The following is a 23,651-nucleotide window of genomic DNA, read 5'->3' on the forward strand; positions in this document are numbered from 1 at the left end:
TCTACTAAAGAGCCCACATGTTAGAAATTAAAACCCTGATTCTATCTAACAGATTCATATATTTTCGATATAGTATTAGTACTATTGGTAACATGTATGCCTGCAAAATTTTAATAACTATTAGGAAAAGCCAATATACCAGCTAGAAAACTTCCATATCCCATATATTGACAACAACTGTTCTAGATTTTTAGAAGTAGCACAGTCTAAAGTGAAGACACATGTTCCACTCATACACACATGGACCCTAAGGCTTTACGTGGGGAACAAACCATTACTGAAACTTAGATTTCAAGATTACTATATACCATAACACTCCATTCAAAGAGGAATTCCGTCTCTGACCTTGAAAAGATGAGAAACTTTATTAAAACTATGAAAATAATGTAAAATACTGTAATTTTAACCAAAAGTAAGTATTTCAAAAGGTAAAGTTTTGGGGCACCTGGGTGGCTCAGTCGGTTAAGCATCCTACTTCAGCTCAGGTCATGACCTCACCATTCATGAGTTCCAGCCCCGCATCAGGCTCTGTGCTGACAGCTTGGAGCCTGGAGCCTGCTTCTTGGATTCTGTGTCTCCCTCTCTCTCTGCCCCTCCCCCACTTGCACTCTCTCTCTCTCAGAAATAAATAAAATATTAAAATAAATTGTTTTAAAAAGGTAAAGTTTTGTGCAAAAAGCAGAATCAGACCTATAAATACAGAGAGAAAGGAGGTAGGGGAGATGGTCAAATGGGTGAAGGGGAATGGGAGATACAGGCTTCCAGTTATGGAATGAATAAGTCACAGTCACAAAAGGCACAGCACAGGGAATAGTCAATGACAGCATTGTATGGTTGCAGAAGCAAGCTACACTTGTGGTGAGCATAGCAGAACATACAGAGAAGTTGAATCACTATGTTGGTACACCTGAAACTAATGTACCATTGTGTGTCAAGTATACTCAAAAAAAAAAAAGTTTTAAGTTAAAGTTTTGTGACAACTGAATGTGTTGATGCCCACAACAAAACAACATTAGATAACAATAGGTTCATTTGGAGAAAAGAGTTGTGTTCTCAAATAGAACTGATTTTTAACTGGTTAATATAAAGAAGCCAAAGATGGAACCTTCCCCCATGTGATCTTTATCACTTCTGTCTATATAAATAGTCATCCCACTTATTCACCTTATGGTGCCACAGGAAACAAATTAAGAGATAATACAGCAGTAATAGAAAACTCACTTTGTTTCAGTTGTTATCTTGAAACAATTTAATGTGGGTTTTATAAACAAACAAAGGTACATCCTTTTAACAATCACATAGAGGGATAATGGGAACTGTAGACATATCACATATTATAATTATTGGTGCATCTGTGTCTCCTTGATTAGCTACAAAAAGATTAAAAGGCTTTTCACTTGGTCATAGAACATGATACTCTTCAAATCACATCTGATCCTGCAATACTGAAATTTAAAATCTCTAATGTCAAGCTTTACAATCTACAACTATAAAATCATCACTACCCATTTAATAGAAAAAAGATGGCAAACCTTCTGTATTTTTCAGATTAGCTAGCATTGCCTTAAAATATTTTAGTTCTTATTCATACCTTTACAAAATCTAAGTAGTCGGTGTTGGTTCTTTCTCCACCAAGTCTAACAGGGATTAGAATAATAACAGCTTTGTCATCTGTATTATCAGAGGCCATGGAAGTGCACTGTTTATCAATTACATCAGAACTATAAACTGAGAAAAATAATGAATATGTATTACATTTTATAAAAATGATTTTCAGAAACATTTTTACTCTAGTCCCTCCCCCCCCCCCTCATTGGCCAGTCATCTAATCTCTGATGTCACCATCAAGGTCTCAATGAGTTAAAAAATGTCTACCCTATTTATACATTTAGCAGATACTTATCAAGTAGCTACTATGGCACTAGGGCTTTACCAATGGGCAAAAGAGAAAAATCCCTGCCCTCATAGAGCATATACTCTAATATGAGGAAACAGTAAAGTAAAATATAAGATATGTCAGATGGTGATGGGTGCTCTGAAGAAAAACAAAGGGAGAAAAATGAACAGGAAGTGGGGGGAGTATTTAAAATAAGGTGGTTAAGGGGCGCCTGGGTGGCTCAGTCGGTTAAGCGTCCGACTTCGGCTCAGGTCACGATCTCGCGGTCCGCGAGTTCGAGCCCCGCGTCGGGCTCTGGGCTGATGGCTCAGAGCCTGGAGCCTGCTTCCGATTCTGTGTTTCCCTCTCTCTCTGCCCCTCCCCCGTTCATGCTGTGTGTCTCTCTCTGTCTCAAAAATAAATAAACGTTAAAAAAATAAAAAATAAAAAATAAAATAAGGTGGTTAAGGAGGGCCTTATGAAAAATATAACATTTAGATCAAGACAAAGTAAGAAACCAAGATATGCCAATACCTGGGGGAAGAGCATTCCAGGTATAGATATCAGCCAATGCAAATGCCTTAAGGCAGAAGCATAGCCAGCACGCTCTGGGACCAAGAGGCCTGTGTCTCTGGAGGGAAGTTAGTAAGGGGTATTGTAAAAATTGCAGTTTTTACTTTGAGTGAGATGGGAAGCCACTGAAGAGTTTTTTAGAAACGGAGTGTCCTAATCTGACTTACACTTTACCAGTGTGGTTCCTGTGTTGATAACAGACTGTAGAGGTAAGGGCTGAAGCACAAAAAACAGTTAGAAAGCAACTGCAGAGGGGTGCCTGGGTGGCTCAGTTGGTTGAGTGTCCAACTTAGGCTCACGTCATTATCTTGTGGTCTGTGAGCTCAAGCCCCATGTTGGGCTCAGCTCTGACAGCTCAGAGCCTAGAGTCTGCTTTGGATTCTGTCTCCCTCTCTCTGCCTCAATCTCTCTCTCTCAAAAATAAACAAACATTAAAAAAAGAAAAAGCAATTGCAGAAATCTAGCAAGAAATGATGGTGGCTCAAACAAAGGTAGTCATTGTGAAGATAGAGAATGGTCATGGGATGGTCATATGGAGCTGATTAAAAGTGATCAGTAAATCAAAGAACTCCTTAATATGTTAAATGCAAGATGCAAAAGGGAAAAAAAGGAGTCAGGTGGTTTGAATGGTTTTGGTATAAGTAAAAAGAGTAAGAGAGGTGCCATTTACAAAGACATAGACAACTATAAGAAGGGAAAAAATAGGAGGATAATCGGTAAGTCAGTGTTAGACATGCTAAGTTTCAGCTATCTACTAGACATGCAAACAGAGAGGATAAATAGGCAGTTATGGATATAAACGCCTGGATTTAGTGAGAGGTCCTATAAACTTGGGAGTTGACAGCATATAGATGGTCCTATAAAGCCATGAGACCTGGTGAATTCAAATCTGTGTACAAAAGAGATGAGGTCTAAAGGCTGAGCACAACAATTTCAGAGATCAGGGAGATAAGGAAAACCAGCAAAGGAGACTGAAGGAGTGGATATGTAGACGGAAACTTGAAGAGTAGCATTCTAGAAACTCAGGAAACAAAACATTACTAGGAGGAAAAAGTGGTCAACTGTATCATATGCTGCTGGCAGACTGTGTGATGTGAGGACTGAGAAGTGACCACTGGATTTAGCAAGATTAAATTATTGATGAGAGCAGCTTGGGTAGAGTGATGGGCATGACAGCCTAAATAGGATAGTTCAAGAGAAAATGGGAAGATTTTGTAGAACCAAATATAGACAAAACTTTATTTTGTTTTGTTCAACAACAAAAAAGCTTTTTCAAACTCCCTGGTTGAAGAAAATCAAACTCTTCTGCTCTTGCACAGTTAGCTGATTAACAAATTCTGCCACTTGTGCCCCAGTTCTTCCCTTTAAATTCCAAATTTAGGTTATGAGTTATCAAATTCTGTCAGTAGCTTCTCTATCTCCATAGTCAGTCTAAACCAAAGGTACAAAAGTGCAACAATAGTTCTTTCCATGTTTTAATTCTTTCATCTTACTCTTCCCAAATACTCAGTAATGGCTTCTAATTATAAACCTTTAAATTCTCTAATTTTTCTGGGGCAGCACACACATGACCATCCTTACCTCAGACTCTTCTGAACTAATATACACTCCAAGGAAATGAGTTTTTCCTTCAGAGAACAGATTGCTGGTTTCCTGAGATAGGGAGTGAGGGGAGGGTGACATGGGTAAAGGGGGGTCAAAAGGTACAAACTTCTAGCTACAAAATAAGGAAGTCATGAGAATATAATGGAGACTAAAGTTAATAATACCATGTTATATTTGAAAGTTGCTGAGAGTAGGTCTTAAAAATTTTTATCACGAGAAAAAGAATTTTGTAACTATGTATGGTGTCAGTTGTTAATTAGACTTGCTGTAGTGACCATTCCACAATATATCCAAATTTGAATCATTATATTGTACACCTGAAGCTAATATATTATATGCCAATTATGTCTAAATTAAAAAGTATAATCAAATAAACAGATAAAAATTAGAATTATATACATCCCTCACCTGTACAATCTTGTGCAACATAAATAGTTATTCCTTGTAAATCAGGATGTCTTGCTTCTTCAACTGCTTTTCTAAGAAAACAACAAGTATCATCCTTTAAAAGCCTAATATTTTCAGTTAATCACTAAAAAATTAATATAAGGGGAAAGAAAGCCATCATTTTTTTTTCTTACTTTCCTATATTTATCATTTAGTGTCTGCTTTCAAAACTATCATCTGAATGGTATCAAAAATCAAGTCAGTCTTTTCAAAGTAGAGTGTTACACTAAATTACTCAAAGGACATTAAAATAGAAGTTACCAAAGCTGTAAAAAAAAATTCTTGGGTGTAAAGCTGTAAACCCTGCCCCCCAAAAAGGATGTCTCTCAACCACTCACCTGGCTGTATTAAACATTTTCTAACCAGAGTATTACAATATGCTTCAAGGTTTACATCATATTAACTTACATTACTGACTAGCAGTGAATTACTGTATGGCTGTCCTCTGTTACACTTCGGAAAGTTTTTTCCTTTCTTTAAATAGCATGACTTTTTTCCCCCCTTCATTCAAAAACTTATATAACTTGAACAAATGAATTTCCTAATTTTGAGCCTTAGAATTCTGTAAGTAAAACTGCAGATTGAAAAATATTTCGAAGTATAATGTTCTCAATGGTGCATATATGAAAAAAGTCACAATAATATCTTTAAAAGGAAATGACATACATTGAAGAAACATAAAAATTTTTATTTAACTGTATCTTTATAATTTTTTAATTTCACATGCCTTATTATGTATGTTTGTGTTAATTTAGAAGAGAGATTGGCAAACTATGGCCCTCAGACCATATACAACCTGTGGCCTGTTTTCATACAACCTGCAAGCTAAGAATGGTTTTTACAATTGTGAAGGGTTGTAAAACAAAAAAAAAAGAAAAGAAAAGAAAAATGGGCAACAGAGCCCTTATATATAGTCTGCAAAGCCTAAAATATTTACCATCAGGCCTTTTACAGAAAAAGTGTTTAATCCCTGGGGTATAGAACATATTATCTTGAAAAGTAGAAACTAAGCTTTTATGATTATGCTTTTATAAATGTCACACTAAGCGGGACTTGATATTATTATTAACAATACATTTAATAACTTTAGGCAAATACATTTCCAATTGTAAGCATCTGGCCTATAAAATATAAAAGCCTGTTAATATGCAAGAAACTTTATAATAATTTCAAATTTATATATGATTATAAATAGATTAAATTTACTATATTTGCATAAACACACTATATTTGGATAACATATTAATGATTGCATTTACAACAATAAAGGGACACACAACAAATAAGGCAGTTTTCTTTTAAAAATTTAAGCAGTATCCAAATAAATGGCACTAAAAAGCTGAGCTGAGGTATAGTGAAATTTGACTTTCTACTTTTTTCTAACTACTCTGAATGTCACAGACCCTTTACTTTTACTATGGTATAATTATAATATTAATAGTCCCATACATTTACAATTCACAAGAATTTGATATGTGCAAAGAAATGCTGAAAACATCAATTTTAGCTCTTGACATTTCATTACACTATCAGTACATTACAGCCCCCAGGTTACACTATTAAAAAAAAAAAAAAAAAAAACTATAATGTTATGCATGTTCCAAGGTTGAAAGAGTTGTTAGTTTTTAGAACATTCCAATAAGGCAGTCTAATGAAAACCTGGTTAGAAAGAGACCCTGGGTATCTATACCTATGATATAAGAAAAAAGATATAAAGAAAAAAATTTATCATAGATAAATATAACTAGAGTTCCAATGTCTTGTTTTTTCCCTATTAGCAAATGAAAGCTCCCTTATGAACATTCTCCTACAGTAAGACTTTAAAAGGTCCAATTATATATACATATATATATATATATATATATATATATATATATGTGTGTGTGTGTGTGTATATATATATATATATATATATATATATATATATACACTGCAAAAATCAGTATCTCTGAGCCTAAGGACCTCTGTCATAAGATGAAAGATTTTAATGCAATTTTACCTTAAAATGTGAGCAACCACAGCTGGTCCATACCAGTCTCCGGCTTTTTTCCCAGACTTTTTTCCATATTCTATTAGTTGGTGTAAACCAAAGAGAGCCAAAGGGGAATCACCAAACCAAGAGATGATTTTCCTGTGATAAATTTCATTTCGCATTTCATGATCATCAGAGTATCTCCTGATTGTTTCCTTCTGAGAAACTGCTGGGGTTTTGAGTTCTCTTTCCCCTGAAAGTGATGCTTCAAATGATGCAGTAAATTTTTTTACAGTGTTGGAAGTCCATGATTCAGAGTCTGAATTTTCAATGTTCAAAGCATCAGGCCAGGTCCAAGCTATAGTAATTCCAAAGCAAGGTGTTCAGATCTTTTAAACAGATTTTAACAATTCTACTAAAAGAAGTATGTCGCATTTAAAGTCATATAGGTTACTAAACTACACTAGTAAACTCAGAAGTAGGTAAGCTATAAAGACAAAAAATAGATTAGTCGTTGCACATGGCAAGCAGGGTATTGGGAGTGACTACCAAAGGGTGTGAGGTTTCTTTTCAGGATGATGAAAATATCCTAAAATTAGGTTATGGTAATGGTTGCAGAACCCTGTAAACATACTAAAAACCACTGAATTGTTCATTTTAAATGAGTGAATTTATGTAGATTATATCCCAAAAAGCTGCTTAAAAAACCAAAGATATGAGGGGCGCCTGGGTGGCTCAGTTGGTTAAGCATCTAACTTCGGCTCAGGTCATGATCTCATGGTTCATGAGTTCGAGCCCTGCGTCAGGCTCTGTGCTGACAGCTCAGAGCCTGAAGCCTGCTTTGGATTCTGTGTCTCCCTTTCTCCCTGGCTCTCCTCTTCCCATGCTCTGTCTCTCTCTCTCTCAAGGAAGGAAGGGAGGAAGGAAGGAAGGGAGGAAGGAAGGAAGTGGAAGGAAAGGAAGGAAGGAAGATATGAGCCCAGAAAGTATGTCAAAATATTGATAATGTTTACTTTTGAGTGGTAATATTATTCTCTGGAGTTGCCTGTTGTTTCCAAAATTTCTAAAATGGGAATATATTACATATGATCAGGAAAAATTACCAAAATGAAAGAGAAAAAAATAGTAAACTCAGGTACAAATAAACAACTCTGGAAAAATACTTTTCTTTCTTTTCTTTTCTTTGACAGTGCTGAAATGGAATGAGGACTCTTGTACTCCTTACCAGTACTGCTTATCAGATATCCAGTTTTGACTACCCAAAGGCACAATAAACATACTAACGTTCATGAGAGAATAACTTCAGAAAGGGGATTTTTCTTTGATCATATGTTAAAATAGAAGTCTAACCATGAAAGTTTTACATTTCTTTCTTTCTTTCTTTCTTTCTTTCTTTTTTTTCTCATATAGTCCTTTCAGAATAACTCAGTCATGGGGCACCTGGGTGGCTCAGTTAATTAAGCATCCGACTTCAGCTCAGGTCATAATCTCACGGTTTGTGAGTTCGAGCCCTGCATCAGGCTCTGTGCTGAAAGCTTGGAGCCCAGAGCCTGCTTCGGATTCTGTGTCTCCCTTTCTCTCTGCCCCTCCCCTGCTCATGCTCTGTCTCTCTCTGTCTCTCATAAATAAATAAATGTTTTAAAAAAAAAAGAATAACTCAGTCATTGTTTAGGGCATAATATCAATTCTCTAGTAAATGAAAAGTTAACAAATGGAAGTCATTAAAGATCAAAGATCCCCCCAAAATCAACTACATTCACTACTTCACTGTTTTTAATGACAAGACAATTCCAAGAATACATGTAATTTTAACAAAATGAGGCACAGATTCAGAGAAATAGTCAGGACTGTGAAAAATATCCCCATTCTTGCCCTTGATTGCATACGACTACAAATAAATCATCCCAGAGAAGTTTATAAAAATTCTTTTTCCTTGTATTATCCATACCACTCTTGAATAAACATTCTCTCTAAATAATCTCATCAATCATCCCTACAGAAAGGTTATTAAATATTTGCCATGCATTACAGGGAAATTGTCTAACACTTTTAAAATATGATAACACTTAGCAATAACCATGTATGATAGCCTAAAATCATAAACTAAAATCTTCCTACAAATGTACAAATTATAAAAAATGGACTAGTAGAAATGGTAAGAAAGGTGGCACATTTTAAAAAATAGATATATGTAAATTAAGTATCAGTGACATTTTTGAGACTATAATATAAGCAGGATGACCTTATTAAGAATATGCCTAATCAGTTTAACTGATTATCATATTTCTAAAGATAAAAATATTTTAAAGCATTATTGATATATAGAGAGAAAATAAACCAGTTTAAATATAAGATTTAAATAATATAAAAATATCAACTATCTGCTCAAAGTCACGGTATTGACCTGCCCAAGATTTACTGAACTGGAGATAATCCAGAGAGTTCAATCAAAAAGAACTAAGTAATAACAACAAACTCCAAAGACTACTAAAAACTTATACTTACGTATAAGTCATACCTAGCTTAGTTCAGTAGAGATGGAATATGCTAGATTAGTTACAACTTTTAGAAGAAACAAGGGAGTCAAGAAATTAACCAAAGTAAATTTTATGCAGTTTGCAAGCTGGAGTCCAAATTTAAGAAGACAAACAAAAATCCCCCCAAAAACAGATTTGATTTACCTCTACCAAGAAAGTGTAGTATGAGTCCTTGAGCCAATAGCATCTGGCCAGTTCTTAATGTACAGCCCCAACCACAGTCTGTTGTCAGAGCTGAGCCTTCTATTTGAGGAAATTCTTCCCTGTAGGTCAGCCATATTCTTGAAATGAAATCTTTACGAAATTCTTCTACATTTCCCGCAATTACATGATCTTCTATTGTACATCCTGATCTTGCAGGTAACAGTTTATTTTCATCTACAAAATAAAAACATAAAATATAGTCTAAATATATGCAAAGAAAAATCAATAATGATATTATGTTCCCTTACTGTCCATAAGATAGGAAGTATATTATAATTTTTCTAATACTTTTTTTTCAATTTAAATGAAGATAAATGTTATTCTGCCTAATCAGGCTATTATGAAAATCAAATGAGAATGGATGCTGAAATGTCTTGTACACTCTAGAACTAGCTAATATAAAGTATCATCAGTAATATTGTTGTTAATAATAATATCCTATATTCTGAATATAATCAACTCTTTTATGAGGGGATAATATTAAAATACCTTTTCTTTTTGCCTCATTTGGCTCAGGATGTAGATATTAGTGCTCTCTAAAATGAGATTTGCAAATAAAATATCATGATTTGTCAATATGTAAAATGAATATAATCACATAAGCTGATTCTTAAAATCAAATAAAATGTGCACACTGTATTTATTGCCATGAATATTTATACTCAAATTATAAAATCAAAACTAAGAAGCTAAAGAGTAAGAATATAAAATTCCTAAATATACAGTTATCCTTTCATGTTGAAATACAATTTTTTAAAAACTGCTGCCACCCACATATGTCATTTTAAAAGGCCTTTTCAAATTGATTGTCTGTAATACAATTTCTATGTGAGGGGCGCCTAGGTGGCTCAGTTGGTTAAGCGTCTGACTCTTGATTTCAGCTCAGGTCGTGATCTCGGTTTGTGAGATCAAGCCCCGCATTGGGATTCTCTCTCTCTTCCTCCTCTTTCTGTCCCTATCCTGCTCATGCGTGCACTCTCTCTGTCTCTCTCTCAAAATAAATAAATAAGCTTTAAAAAAAAAACAACAGAATTTCTATGTGAAAACTACAGTTACTGTTTGCCCAATAATCTACAAAACACTAGTGCTCAAAATGAACTGACATTCCTTGATTACTCTCTCAAAATGAACTGACATTCCTTGATTACTCCTAGAGAGTATATTTAGTCATGTTTACAACCTCAACATGTAGCACACTGCGTAACACAAGTAAATCCTAATAAATGTTGCTTGGTTTGGGTGGGTGGACAGGTGGATAGATAAATCTGCCTAAACTCTCAATTCCAAGGAGTTCAATTTCCAATGCCCTTCTGCAGGATATTAAAGCAATTTTATCATGCTTTTTTCTTTATCCTTGCTCACCTATCCCTCTTCAAACTCATTCTGAAAAAATTACAATCACCTAACCTTCATAATATTCAGATTAATGGTGCTAAGTTGTGGCATACAGTTTCAGTGACAATAAAAAGAAGGACTGAGAAGCCCCCAATATCATGAATTTCTCTCAATATTTGAGTTTGAAGTTAATTACAAATAAAGATGCATGGAAATTGAACATGGCACTACAAATATATCCAAACTTTCTACTTTAAAGAAAAAAATTTTTTACGTTTTTTTATTTATTTAGAAAAGGAGACAGAGAGTGCGGGAGCAGGGGAGGGGCAGAGAGAGAAGGAGAGAGTGAAAATCCCAAGCAGTCTCTGGCACTGCCCCCCACAGAGCCCGACTAGGGGCTCAAACCCACAAACCATGAGTCTGAAATCAATAGTTAGATGCTGAACCAACTGAACCACCTAGGTGCCCCCAAAAGTTCTACTTTAGAGACATTCAAATTTGTTTGAAATTTGACACAATAGTACATAACTCACACATCATCCTGAGGCTTGCCAAACATAATTCCTAATCTCCTACCTTGATGAAGTAATTAATTCTTTATTCTTTTAAGATCTAGTCTTGGGCCACGTGGGTGGCTCAGTGGGTTAAGCATCTGACTGTTGATTTCTACTCAGGTCATGATCTCATGGTTCATAAGATCAAACCCACATCAGCCTCTGTGCAGTCAGCGCAGAGACTGCTTAGGATTCTCTCTCCCTCTTTTTCTGCCCTTCTCCCACATGTGTTCAGTTTCTCTCTCTCTCTCAAAATAAATATTTTTAAAAACCTAGTCTCTAAAATTACTCTAAATTTACTCTAAATTTAAAATTTACTAAAAAAATTGGAAAATTGCTAGTACTAACTGAACTTTATTGTCCTGTTGACTTTCCACTATAATAATACTACCTCTGCTATTCCACTTTCTGACTTTTCACAGTCTTTTTTTAATGTTTGTCTATTTTGAGAGAGAGAGCACATGCACAAGCAGGGGAGGGGCAGTGAGAGAGGGAGAGAGAGAATCCCAGCAGGCTCTACACTGTCAGTGCAGTGCCCAACTTGGGGCTCAATCCTGCAGATCTGAGCTGAAATCTAGAGTCAGCTGCTCAACTGACTGACCCACCCCAGCGCCCCTCTTTTCTTAATTTTCTTAATTAATTATATCTATAATATTTATCTATATCTTACCCTTTTCCAAATTTCAGGTATATTACAAGAGAAGGAATATTTTATCTTATGCACCCCTGAATCTTCAGCACCTAGTACAGAGTTCAGTCCATAGCAGATGTGCAATAAACATTTGTCAGGTGAATGTAAGATAAATGGAGCCAAAGGAAGAAGGTTTTGTTTTGTTTTGCTTTGCTTTGCTTTTGTTTTCTATGATGCTCTGGAGACACATGAGATCAGAGCTTTATGAACAAAGTCTCAAAGAACCACAACAAAAAAATGAAACGAAAGCTGATAAAAGAAATAGAAGAAAACTGCTAGTAACATTGAGGGTTCAGTCAAGGCTGACTATCACAATTAAACAAGCTAATATGAGAATCATAAGTAAAAAAAATTGTGAAATTGAATCCTCAAAGACTACAGTTCTTGTAATTATCAGATATGGGATAAAGTAAGTAAATATTTACTACACTTGATCTTAGCCAAAAGGCCGAGAAGCGATAAGTAAATATTTAAAAGTCAAATTGCTGGGTCCTAAAATGTATATATTTTCAATTTTTCTAAGTACTCTCAAATTTCTCATGAAGAGGTTGTAAATTTAAATGTTTATCATAGAGAAGTTCTCTGTATGTGTGAACACATGTATAAGGATGTTTAATGTAGCTTTACTGAAATAAAAAGTTGGAAACAACTTAAGTATTCATTAATAGGGGATTTGATGAACAAGATTATTAATTTACTCCACAAATATTTATTGAGAGCCTTATTATGCACCAGGCACTGGAGTTAACACTGAAAGTATGAGAGGCACAGTCCTTACTCTCAAGGAGCTTACAGTCCAGCAGATGAGAAACATTAAACAAAAGTATAAAAGTTGTTAATCCCATTATGATATTTGTGGTGAAGCAGAAATATAGGCTGCTACAAAACTACAGAAGTAGACCAAATTAGAAAGGTTGCTAATGGATGCATTTCAAAATAGCTTCAACAATAAGGGGATGTATTACCATACACAAACAGAAGTCCTATGTAGGGATGGCTCTAGGTTGGTTAATTCAGTGCCTCTGTGACATCTAGGACTCCTGTTCTATTCATCGTCCCACTCTGCTAAATCTCAGCATGTTGGCCTTATCTTCACCTATTACTCCTTAAAGTAGCATGTGTCTGTTTCAGTACAAAGATAGGATATATGACAGATATGACAGAATCCAATGGAAGAAAAATTTTTCTTCTTTGTATTCTTTCTTTCTTTTTTTTAATGTTTGTTTACTTTTGAAACAGAAAGAGAGCAGAGGATGGAGAAAGAGAGAGGGGAACAGAGGATCCAAAGCGGGCTCCATGTTGACAGTAGAGAGCCAGATGCAGGGCTCGAACTCACAAACCATGAGATCATGTCCTGAGCCAAAGTTGAATGCTTAGGTCTGTATTATTTATTACAAATAGTGAATTTTTATTGTTTTAATAATTTTATATTAAATCTTTTTTTTGAAATTATGAGTTGTGCATTTACAGAGAAGATAAAAACCCTGTGTATACACCATTTTTGTTTTTGTTTTTGTTTTTGTTTTTTGGGAGAGAGAGAGAGTGCAAGCAGGGGAAAGGAGGAAGAGCAGAGAGAGAGGGACAGAGGATCTGAAGCAGGCTCTGCGCTGACTACAGCCAGCCTGATGTAGGACTTGAACTCTCAAACCACGAGATCATGACCTGAGTCGAAGTCAGACACTCAACCGAGCCACCCAGCCCCTGTGTATACCCTTTTATGGAGGATAACAAAATTGTACTCAACAAGAAAAATACATTATGAGTAATTTTTTTATTTATTTACTTAATGTTTAATTCAAATATAATTAATATATGATGTTCTATGAGTCTCAGGTATATAATGACTCAACAACTGTACACATTACTCAGTGTTCATCACAGTAAGTGTATTCTTAATCTCCTTCACCTATTTCACCCAACTCCCCCCTCCCCACCCACCTCCCTTCTGGGAACCATCAGTTTGTTATCTGTATTTAATTCTGGTTTTTTTGGTCTCTTTTTTCCTTTGTTCATTTGTTTCGTTTTCTTAATTTCCACATATGAGCGAACTCATGGTATTTGAGTAATTTTTAATCTGTTTGCTTCTTCCCAATGTTAGCCCTTTTATGCCAAAAACAAAACCCCATTATCTCAGTGTCCCTGATGATTTTATATTTCCTGTTTCTGACCCTTTTGAAAATGGAATCAAACTATTTTGCTTCTATTACTTGCTTATGGCTTTCAAAATTGTGTTTTTAAGATTTGTCCATGTTGTTATAGGTAGTTCTGGTTTATTTTTATTGCTGTATAATATTCCACTGTATGAATTACCACAAATTATTATTGATAGACATTTGGTTTGTTTCTAGTTTTTTGTCATTATAGTGTATATAGCATATTACTATATTATTTTTTTTTAATTTCTTGAAATTTTTATTTATTTTTGAGAGACAGAGCACAAGCGGGGGAGGGGCAGAGAGGGAGGGAGACGCAGAATCTGAAGCAGGCTCCAGGCTCCGAGCTGACAGCACAGAGCCTGATGCAGGTCTCGAACTCATGAACTGCGAGATCATGACCTGAGCTGAAGTCAGATGCTTAACTTATTGAGCCACCCAGGTGCCCCATCATATTACTATATTATTTAGTGATTTTTAATCCACTTCTATTGTGGTCAGAAAAAATACTTTCAATATCAATCAATAATAGAATGACATCTAAAAAGTGTTCAAATTTCTAGAATTAAGTAATATATCTCTGTAGGGGCGCCTAGCTGGTCAGTCAGTAGAGCATGCAACTTTTATCTCAGGGTCGTAAGTTCAAGCCCCACATGGGGCATGGGGTCTAGTTAATAAGAAAAAAAAAAAAAGTAATATGCTTCTATGTAACTCCTCATTTCTTTGTGCATTTAATAAAAGTTATGATTCAAAAAATTCCAAATTCTGGGATCTTATTTCCACAACATTTAGGTATAACCCTGGCAAGATCTGGAGCAACACAGATCCCTAAAAACAGTAGACATAGCATAAAAACCAACAGCACACATAGTAACACCAACTTGATATAAGTAAGTCATCAGCAATTTCTCATTAACAAATCCTAGATCCTCTACTGAGGCTATTTCCTACTTAACCTCTTTTTTGAGCATTAGGCACTTTGTCCAACTCTTTCTTCTTGAAAATCTCTTTCCTTTGGTCTCTGATAATACACCATTATGGGGTTTTGTCCTCTATATTGTCTATATCTTCTTAATTTCATTCACTAATTCTTCTTCATCAGGATATCCTTAAAAATGGATATTCTCCACCTACACTTTCAATCAATGTGACCTTATCCATTGGCCTCAAATGCCACCTCTTTGAAAATAACTACAAATCAATTCTCAACAGCCTACTTCAGATTGTTCATTTCTAAGCAGTCTACTTCAAACACTACATATATGCCCAAACCCATGATTCCTTTAGTATACCATTTGTTTACTGACACTACCTATCATCCAAGATGATAGTGGAGTGTTTTTCGGGGTTTTTTTTAAGTTTATTTATTTTGTGAGAGAGAGAAAGAGACAGAGAGGGAGAGAGAGACTCCCAAGCAGTCTTCGCACTGTCAGTACAGAGCCCAATCTGGGGCTCGAACTCAGGAACTGTGAGATCATGACCTGAGCAGAAAACAAGAGTCAGCAACTTATGAGCACCTAGGTGGCTCAGTTGGTTAAGCATCTGACTTCAGCTCAGGTCATGGTCTCATAGTTTGTGAGTTCAAGCCCCGTGTCAGGCTCTGTGCTGACAGCTCGGAGCCTGGAGCCTGCTTCCGATTCTGTGTCTCTGTCTCTCTCTGCCCCTCCCCCACTTGTGCTCTGTCTCTATCAAGAATAAATAAAATGTAAAAAAATAATAATTTAAAAAACAAAAAAAGAGTCAGCTACTTAATGAACTGAGCCACCCACGTGCCCCCAAGATAGTAGTTTTTAAGTCTTCTTTATCTCCTCTCTCATGTTACCAAAACCAATAGTTAGATACTATTGATTCTATTTTATAATATCTCACATCCATCCCCTCCTTTCCATTTCCACTACCCTCTATCAGAGTCATTATATCTTGCCTGTTAACTGACTCCCAGTCATTCTATCAGTTATTCTAACAAAGAATGTATTTATTATGACTACCATGTGCTTCTTCTGGGCAAGATAATGTCCTAAACAGTACATTCTCAATATGTGATCACTGAAAATAATTAAATGAAATTTGGCATTTTGTTGCTCAGAAATCTAAGATAATAACAATCATTGTAGTTAAGTCGGCTGGGCACCCCACTTTCTGTCTCTCTGAAAACCTAAAAAACTTGCTGAAGCCAAAATTCTGTGACCTGTTGGAGTCCAGAACCAGCCCCCAAGATTTCTGTTAATTCTCCATAGCTTAAGTTTTAATGGTCCTCCCTGCTACCAGCTACTGCAATATGAGTTGTCTTCTTCATTCCAGATGTCAAATTCATTCCTTTTCCAAAAGAACTCCTCTTAGATCAAGCATCTCATGCACTTAACTGACTTTACTTAAGATGAGGTGATGTCAACAAGGCAGTGTTTCAGTGGACATGCAGCCTCCTTCCTAGCTCGTCTCCTTTTTCCCTCTAGATCTCCACACCCTTCTCCTTCCCTGTATCACCATTCCTAAACACAAAGCAAATTATAGTTGACCTTTGAACAACAGGGCATTAGGGGTTCCAACCCCAACCCTGTAGTCAAAAATCCACATATAGAACTTTTGAGTTCCCAAACACTTAAACTACTAATAGCTTACTGTTGACCAGAAGCCTTATGTGATAACATAAACAGTCAATGAACATATATTTTGTATATGTATTATATACTGTATTTTTACAGTAAGCTAGAGAAAAGAAAATAATATTAAGAAAATCACAAGGAAAATACAATTATAGGACTGTACTATATTTATTGCAAAAATCTACCTACAAGTGGACCTGTAAAGTTCAAACCCATTGTTCAAGGGTCAACTGTAGTCTTCTATTTCTCTCATTCATATCTCCTATTATCATTTACTTTTTGTCTCTAGAGTTGAGGATGCTCAAGAACCCACTACAAGGATCTGTTCAAAGTACTTCTTCCAAAAAATATACAATGCTATCTTTAAAAAGAAATTCTAATTTCTTATTCTAATTGAATGCAGAGGATTACTTTGAAAAGCTAAATTAAATTTTTGAAAATTCTAATAACTTTTTCTCCAATTTCTTATATCATGAATAATAATACCATTTAGGATGCTTATGTGTACCAGGCACATCACTAAGCCCTTATGAAAATTATCATTAATACTTAGGAAGATTAAATAATTTGCCTAAAGTAACAACTAATTAGTAAAAAGAGCCAAAATTCAAAAGCACTTAATATCTGACTCCAAGGCCCATACTCTCCCATGCCTATAAACAAATGACATAAGGGCGCCTGAGTGGCTTAGTCGGTTAAGCGTCTGACTTCGGCTCAGGTCATGATCTCACGATTCGTGAGTTCGAGCCCCACGTTGGTCTCTGGGCTGACAGCTCAGAGCCTGGAGCCTGCTTCAGATTCATTGTCTCCCTCTGTCTGCCCCTCCACTGCCTGCACTCTGTCTCTCGCACGGTCTCAAAAATAAATAAACATTAAAAAAAATTTTTTTTTAATGACATAACTCTTTAGCACAGCATTCAAGAAGCTCCTCCATAATTTGATCCTTTCCAGAATTCTCTCCCACCATACCTGCACTGGATATCTCGCTATTTGTTAAATATACTCTCTAATATTTCATGCCATTCTGTTTATCTAAAACGCATGCCTTCTTTATCTATCACCTTCCTACTCATCCTTCAAGAATGCTGTGAGGACTTGGGCGCCTGGGTGGCTCAGTCAGTTAAGTGTCTGACTTCGACTCAAGTCATGTTCTTGCAGTTCATGAGCTCGAGCCCTATGTCGGGCTCTGTGCTGACAGCTCGGAGCCTGGAGTCTGCTTCGGATTCTGTGTCTCCCTCTCTATCTACCTGTTACCTGCTCACACTCTGTCTCTCTCTCAAAAATAAATAAACATTAAAAAAATATTTTTTTTTTAAAGAGTGCTGTGAGGACTCAATGAGTTAAGCATGTGAACTACTTAAAATACTACCTGGCACATTATAAATACTCAATAAATGTTAGCTGTTACCATTACAAGACATTTACAAGGCTTTAGAAAATTGCTGATAAATGAGATGCCAAAATAAGTCAACCAAAAATAAAAGCCTTGATAATGACATATTCTCACACACGTTCTTTCCTTCTCTCTCTTACACACACACACACACATACACACATGCACACACATACTCCTACACACAAAACCAAGGACAGACGTATAGTAGAAAAAAAGCCAGGAGTAAAGTGAGACACAGTCTTGGTTTAAATTACAGCTGTGCCATTTAATACCTGTGTGACATTGGACAAATTATTTAACTTCTCTAAGCTCCTGTTTCATACTCATAAGATACTTGAATCAAACTTGTAGGCTTGCTGTGAGAATTAAAGGCACTTCACAAAGAGCTTAGCATGATGCCTAACACAAGGCATTCATTAAGTGACATAAATTGTTAAAAGAAAATACATAATTATTAAAAGGACGGGCATATGTAGAAACTCAAAAACATCAAAATAAGTCAATAATTTCAGAAATTAGAACATCCTTAAGAATTGGAAAGTCTGGAAGCACCTGGGTGGCTCAGTTGATTAAGGATCTGACTTCAGTTCAGGTCATGATCTCATAGTTGATGGGTCTGAGCCCTGCATTGGGCTCTGTGCTGACAGCTCAGAGCCGAGAGCCTGCTACAGATTCTGTGTCTCCCTCTCTTTCTGCCCCTCCCCTGCTCACACTCTGTGTCTCCATCAAAAGTGAATAAATGTTAAAAAAAAAAATTTTTTTTTTAAAGAATTCAAAAATCTGGGGCGCCCGGGGCAAACGGTTAAGCCTCCATCTCTTGATTTCAGCTCGGGTCATGATCTTACAGTTCATGGGATGGAGCCTCATATCTGGCTCTGCACTGACAGAGGGGAGCCTGCTTGGGATTCTCTCTCTCTTCTCTCTCTCTGCCCCTCCCCCAATCATGCTCACTCTCTCTCAAAATAAATAAACTTAAAAAAAAAAAGAATTGGAAAATCTACCATTTTCAGGTTAACCAAGGTGACACTTTAAATTATTTGCATACACTTCTTTTTCTCAATCTTTTTCATTTAACTTATTTATTTAAATTCAAGTTAGTTAGCATATAGTATAGTATTGGTTTCAGGAGTAGAACCCAGTGATTCATCACTTACATATAACAACCAGTGCTCATCCCAACAAGTGCCCTCCTTAATGCCCAGCACCCGTTTGCCCATTCTCTTACCCACTTCCCCTCCAGCAACCCTAAGTTTGTTCTCTGTATTTAAGAGTCTCTTATGGTTTGCCTCCCTCTCTGTTTTTATCTTGTTTTTCCTTCCCTTCCCCTATGTTCATCTGTTTTGTTTCTTAAATTCCACATATGAGTGAATTCATACAGCATTTGTCTTTCTCTGACTGCCTTATTTCGTTTAGCATTAATATACTCTAGTTCCATCCATGTTGTTACAAATGGCAAAATTTCATTATTTTTGATTGCCAGATAGTATTCCACAGTGTATATATACCATCTTCTTTATTCATTCATCAGTTGATGGACATTTGGGCCATTTCTATACTTTGGCTATTGTTGATAGTGCTGCTATAAACATTAGGGTGCATGTGCCCCTTCGAATCAGCATTTTTGTATCCTTTGGATAAATACCTAGTAGTACAATTGCTGGGTTGTAGGGTAGTTCTATTTTTAATTTTTGGAGAAACCTCCATACTGTTTTCCAGAGTGGCTGTACCAGTTTGCATTCCCACCAGCAGTGCAAAAGTGTTCCCCTTTCTCTGCCTCCTTGCCAACATCTGTGGTTTTCTGAGTTCATTTTAACCATTCTGACAGGTGTGAGGTGGTATCTTATTGTGGTTTTGATTTGTATTTCCCTGATGATGAGTGATACTGAACATCTTTTCATGTGTTTGTTAGCCATCTAAATGTCTTCTTTGGAAAAATGTCCATTCATATTAGCATATACTTTAAAGTTATCATCAGAAAACTTGATAAAGAATATTATGATATCAATTCAAGTAATATTTAACTAACACTCATAAGTCCAAAACTGTGAGGGATATAACAAAAGGTGTCATGATTCTCATCCTCAAAGAGTTTACTAGAAACCCAAACCATATGGGAATACATTATGTGTTACACAAAATACACGTTCTTAAAAGAAATATGCCAAAACAGAGGCATAAAAAGTAGAATGGTCAATTGGTTAAGGGTCTGACTCTTGATTTCAGCTCAGATCATGATCTCGCAATTCATGAGTTCAAGCTCCCCATGAGATTCTGTGCTGACAGTGTGGAACCTCCTTGGGATCCTCTGTCTCTCTTCTCTCTCTGCCCCTTCCTTACTCACTCTCTGTCAAAAATAAATAAAACATTAAGAAAAAAAGTTGGGGCACTGGGGTGTCTTAGTCTGTTAGGCATCTGACTTCAGCTCTAGTCATGATCTCATGGTTCGTGGGTTCGAGCCCTGCATCGGGCTCTGTGCTGACAGCTCAGAGCCCAGAATCTGCTTTGGATTCTGTGTCTCCCTCCCTCTCTGCCCCTCCCCTACTCGTTCTCTCTCATTCTCTCTCTCTCAAAAATAAGTAAACATTAAAGTTTTTTAAAAAAATTATTAAGATGGTATGGGGCACCTGGGTGGCTCAGTTGGTTAAGCATCCAACTCTTGATTTCGGCTCAGGTCATAATCTCACAGTTCATGGGATCAAGCTCTATGTTGACATCGGGCTCCATGATGACAGCACAGATCCTGCTTGGGATTCTCCCTCCCTCTCTCTCTGCCTTTTCTCGCTCTTGCACACATACATGCACACTTAATAATTTTTAAGTGTACATACAGTTCAGTGGTTTTAAATACATTCACAATTTCACAATGTTGTGCTAATAAAATTACCACCATATATCTCCAGAACTCTTCATCTCTCTCTCTCAAAATAAATAAATAAATAAATATAAAAAAATTATTAAGAAGGTAAATTCTGTTATTATTTTACAATAAAAAAGAAGCAAAAAACAAAAAAAATATGCCAAAAGTAGACTGATCTGGAAATAAAACAATGAAAACTGTTACACAATAAAGGAATACAAAGATTTTTAAATGGGTTACAAATTTAGCACTTACCTTCATATTTAAAATGGTAACATTTTCCAAGCAACAATACAGGGGAATTTCTACTAAAATATGTCTTTGTTTTCAACACCCAACCTAAAGAAGAAAAGAGAAAAACAGTTTTGCAATTAAAGGATTTCAGGCTAAAAGTGTAGCATTTTATTTTATTTTATTTCAAATCATCAATTCTAAACTATGAACATGCAGTTTTTTGCAAGAATAGCAAAATATATGGACAAAGAACTGAAAATACAGGTCATTTATGCTACCTTCAAATACAGTTAAGTATTTTAAACACACTCCATCATGTAAAGAACATGAGAAAGAAAAGAACTTAATTTTAATTTATTTTCAAACAGGTCACAATGTTCTTTTTTTCCCCACAATGATCTTATGGTATAAAACTTAAAAGGTACAAATTCTGGAGACACCTCAGTGGCTTAGTTGGTTGAGTGTCCAACTCTTGACTTTGGCTCAGGTCATGATCTCAGGGCTGTGGGATCAAGCCCCACATCAGGCTCCACACTGAGTGTGGAGCCTGCCTGGGACTCTCTCTCTTTCTCCCTCTGCCCCTCTCCCCTGTGCGCACTCTCTCTTTTCTCTCAAGTAAAAATTAAAAATTACAAATAAAATAACAGTATAGGAGTGCCTTAGGTGGCTTAGTCAGTTGAGCATCTCACTTCAGCTCAGGTCATGATCTTGCAGTTCATGAGTTCGAGGCTGCTTAGGGCTCACTGCTGTCAGTGCAGAGCCTACTTGGGATCCTCTTTCCCCCTCTCTCTCTCTGCCTCTCCTCACTTGTGCGCACATGCACTCTCTCTCCCAAAAATAAATAAACATTTTTTAAAAAACAAAAGTTACTTTTAAAAATAACAGTACAAATTCTACTCCAATTTCTCTGACATTAACTTCTTTCTCCCACATGCAACAAATGTTACCAATTTCTTGTCTTTCCTTCCATTTTAGATAATTTAAAATATTTAAAGTAATTGAGTATTCCAATGAGGTAATTTAGGGAAAAGGTAACACAGTCCACTACTGCTTGTGATAAATGTGAATCCCTGAAGTTTCCTAGGTAAATGTATAACCCCATCATTTCAGCCACCTGAGGATGTCTGAAAATAGTGAATAGAGCTTTCAGAGATCCTCATTTCCATTTCCACCTCCAAATCCCCAATTCCCAACTACAGTTGCAAATTCTTTAAGTTTTATTCCTGCGAAACTGTAGCATCTATCCTCTTGGTTTTTTATGATGCCATTAATAGTTCTTAATTTCCTGAGAAAAACACTTGCCCATTATATTCCTGAGTATTCCTAAGTATATGAAATTCCTGACTGCTAAGGATAGACTTAAAAGCAGCTCCTAACATGCAAGAGCATATAAACAGAAAGAATCTGAAATTGGGAGCCAACAGACTTAGGTCTACTCTTAAGTAGACTATCTGCCATTTATATTGAAAAGTTTTTAGAAAATGTAAAATAAGTGACTTTTTACAAAAGTGCTCCCCAAAGTACTTTAATACAAATGAATACAAAAAAGAAATAGAAATATGTATTCATAATAAAGATGATGCAAGTATTTGAATTTGCTAGAGAAAAGGAAGAATGGCAAATAAATATATGAATCGGGTTTTCCTTTACTTGGATTGCTGCAGTACTCTCCAAAACGGTTTCTGTGTCATCAGTTTTTCCTCATTCTAGCATATGCCACATGTCACTGCCAAATTAATCTCCCTGTGGCTCAGCTTTGAATAGGTAACTCTTCTGCTCAAAAACCATCCTCAGTGACTCACTACTTAACAGATTTATTATGAACTTCTCAGTGATACTACAGACATTCCAAAATATGATACAAATTACGTTTACAGTCATCTTTTCCACTACTTTTCACCTATACTCAAAGTGGGCTTTGCTGTTTGGCTCATACTATCCCATGACAAAAATATCCTCCCCAATATGAGCCTATCTACTTCTTACAGCTCGTGTGTGTGTGTGTGTGTGTGTGTGTGTGTGTGTGTGTGTGTGTTTGCAGAGCGAGTGAGTGTGAGCCAGGGAGGAGCAGAGGGAGGAAGGGAAGAGAATCTTAAGCAGGCTCCACACCCTCCTGTGTGCACTTCTAAGCCAGTTTTTCTTTTTCCCACCTGGCTCTGATGCTCTTCTCTGAACTCCAGTGGGAAAATGGTATTTACTGATCCTATTCTATACCAGGAACTAGGCTAGGCACCTTACAAACAAACATTATCTCTTAGAATTGTTAGTACTGTACGAAAATGATTCTAACCCCCAAATAGTAATAACTCCCTCCCCCTCTAAAGGCAGTATTTCTAAAGCAAATTCTAAGAACTTCACAAAAACAACTTCAAATAAAAGGAAACAATCTTCAAGGAGGAACTTCTCTTTCTCCCTATGCTCTAGCCTCTGCCTACCCCGTCTTACCATTCACCAATCCTTCCTCAAGAAAAGAGAAGTTGTGAGTCTGATTCTTAAGAGCCTGGGGCATTGCAAGGATCCACATTTTACTTGAGCACAGATATACAGTGCTTTAAAGCTCAACCATCACTCATATGGTGCATACTCTCTCACTCTTACACTTCCTGTGCAAATC

The 23,651-nt window shown here is 36.2% G+C and overlaps 1 protein-coding gene and 1 pseudogene across 5 annotated transcripts in view; both read right to left on the reverse strand.

The window, feature by feature from the left end:
* Positions 1-23,651, reverse strand: part of ATG4C (autophagy related 4C cysteine peptidase) — a 96,156-nt gene that overhangs the window by 34,072 nt on the left and 38,433 nt on the right. For all 5 annotated transcript variants that reach the window (XM_019449045.2, XM_019449044.2, XM_019449041.2 and 2 more), the window contains 5 exons: positions 21,059-21,142; positions 9,155-9,388; positions 6,501-6,831; positions 4,463-4,533; positions 1,592-1,728 (listed from right to left, as the gene is read on the reverse strand). In XM_019449045.2, the coding sequence (XP_019304590.1) occupies positions 1,592-1,728; positions 4,463-4,533; positions 6,501-6,831; positions 9,155-9,388; positions 21,059-21,142 (857 nt within the window). The remainder of the gene's footprint in view (positions 1-1,591; positions 1,729-4,462; positions 4,534-6,500; positions 6,832-9,154; positions 9,389-21,058; positions 21,143-23,651) is intronic.
* LOC128776040 (U2 spliceosomal RNA) lies at positions 12,080-12,254 on the reverse strand (annotated as a pseudogene).

Source organism: Panthera pardus, unplaced genomic scaffold, assembly GCF_024362965.1.
Source record: "Panthera pardus isolate Hobbes unplaced genomic scaffold, ASM2436296v1 HiC_scaffold_11, whole genome shotgun sequence".
In the NCBI taxonomy this organism is placed as follows: domain Eukaryota; kingdom Metazoa; phylum Chordata; class Mammalia; order Carnivora; family Felidae; genus Panthera; species Panthera pardus.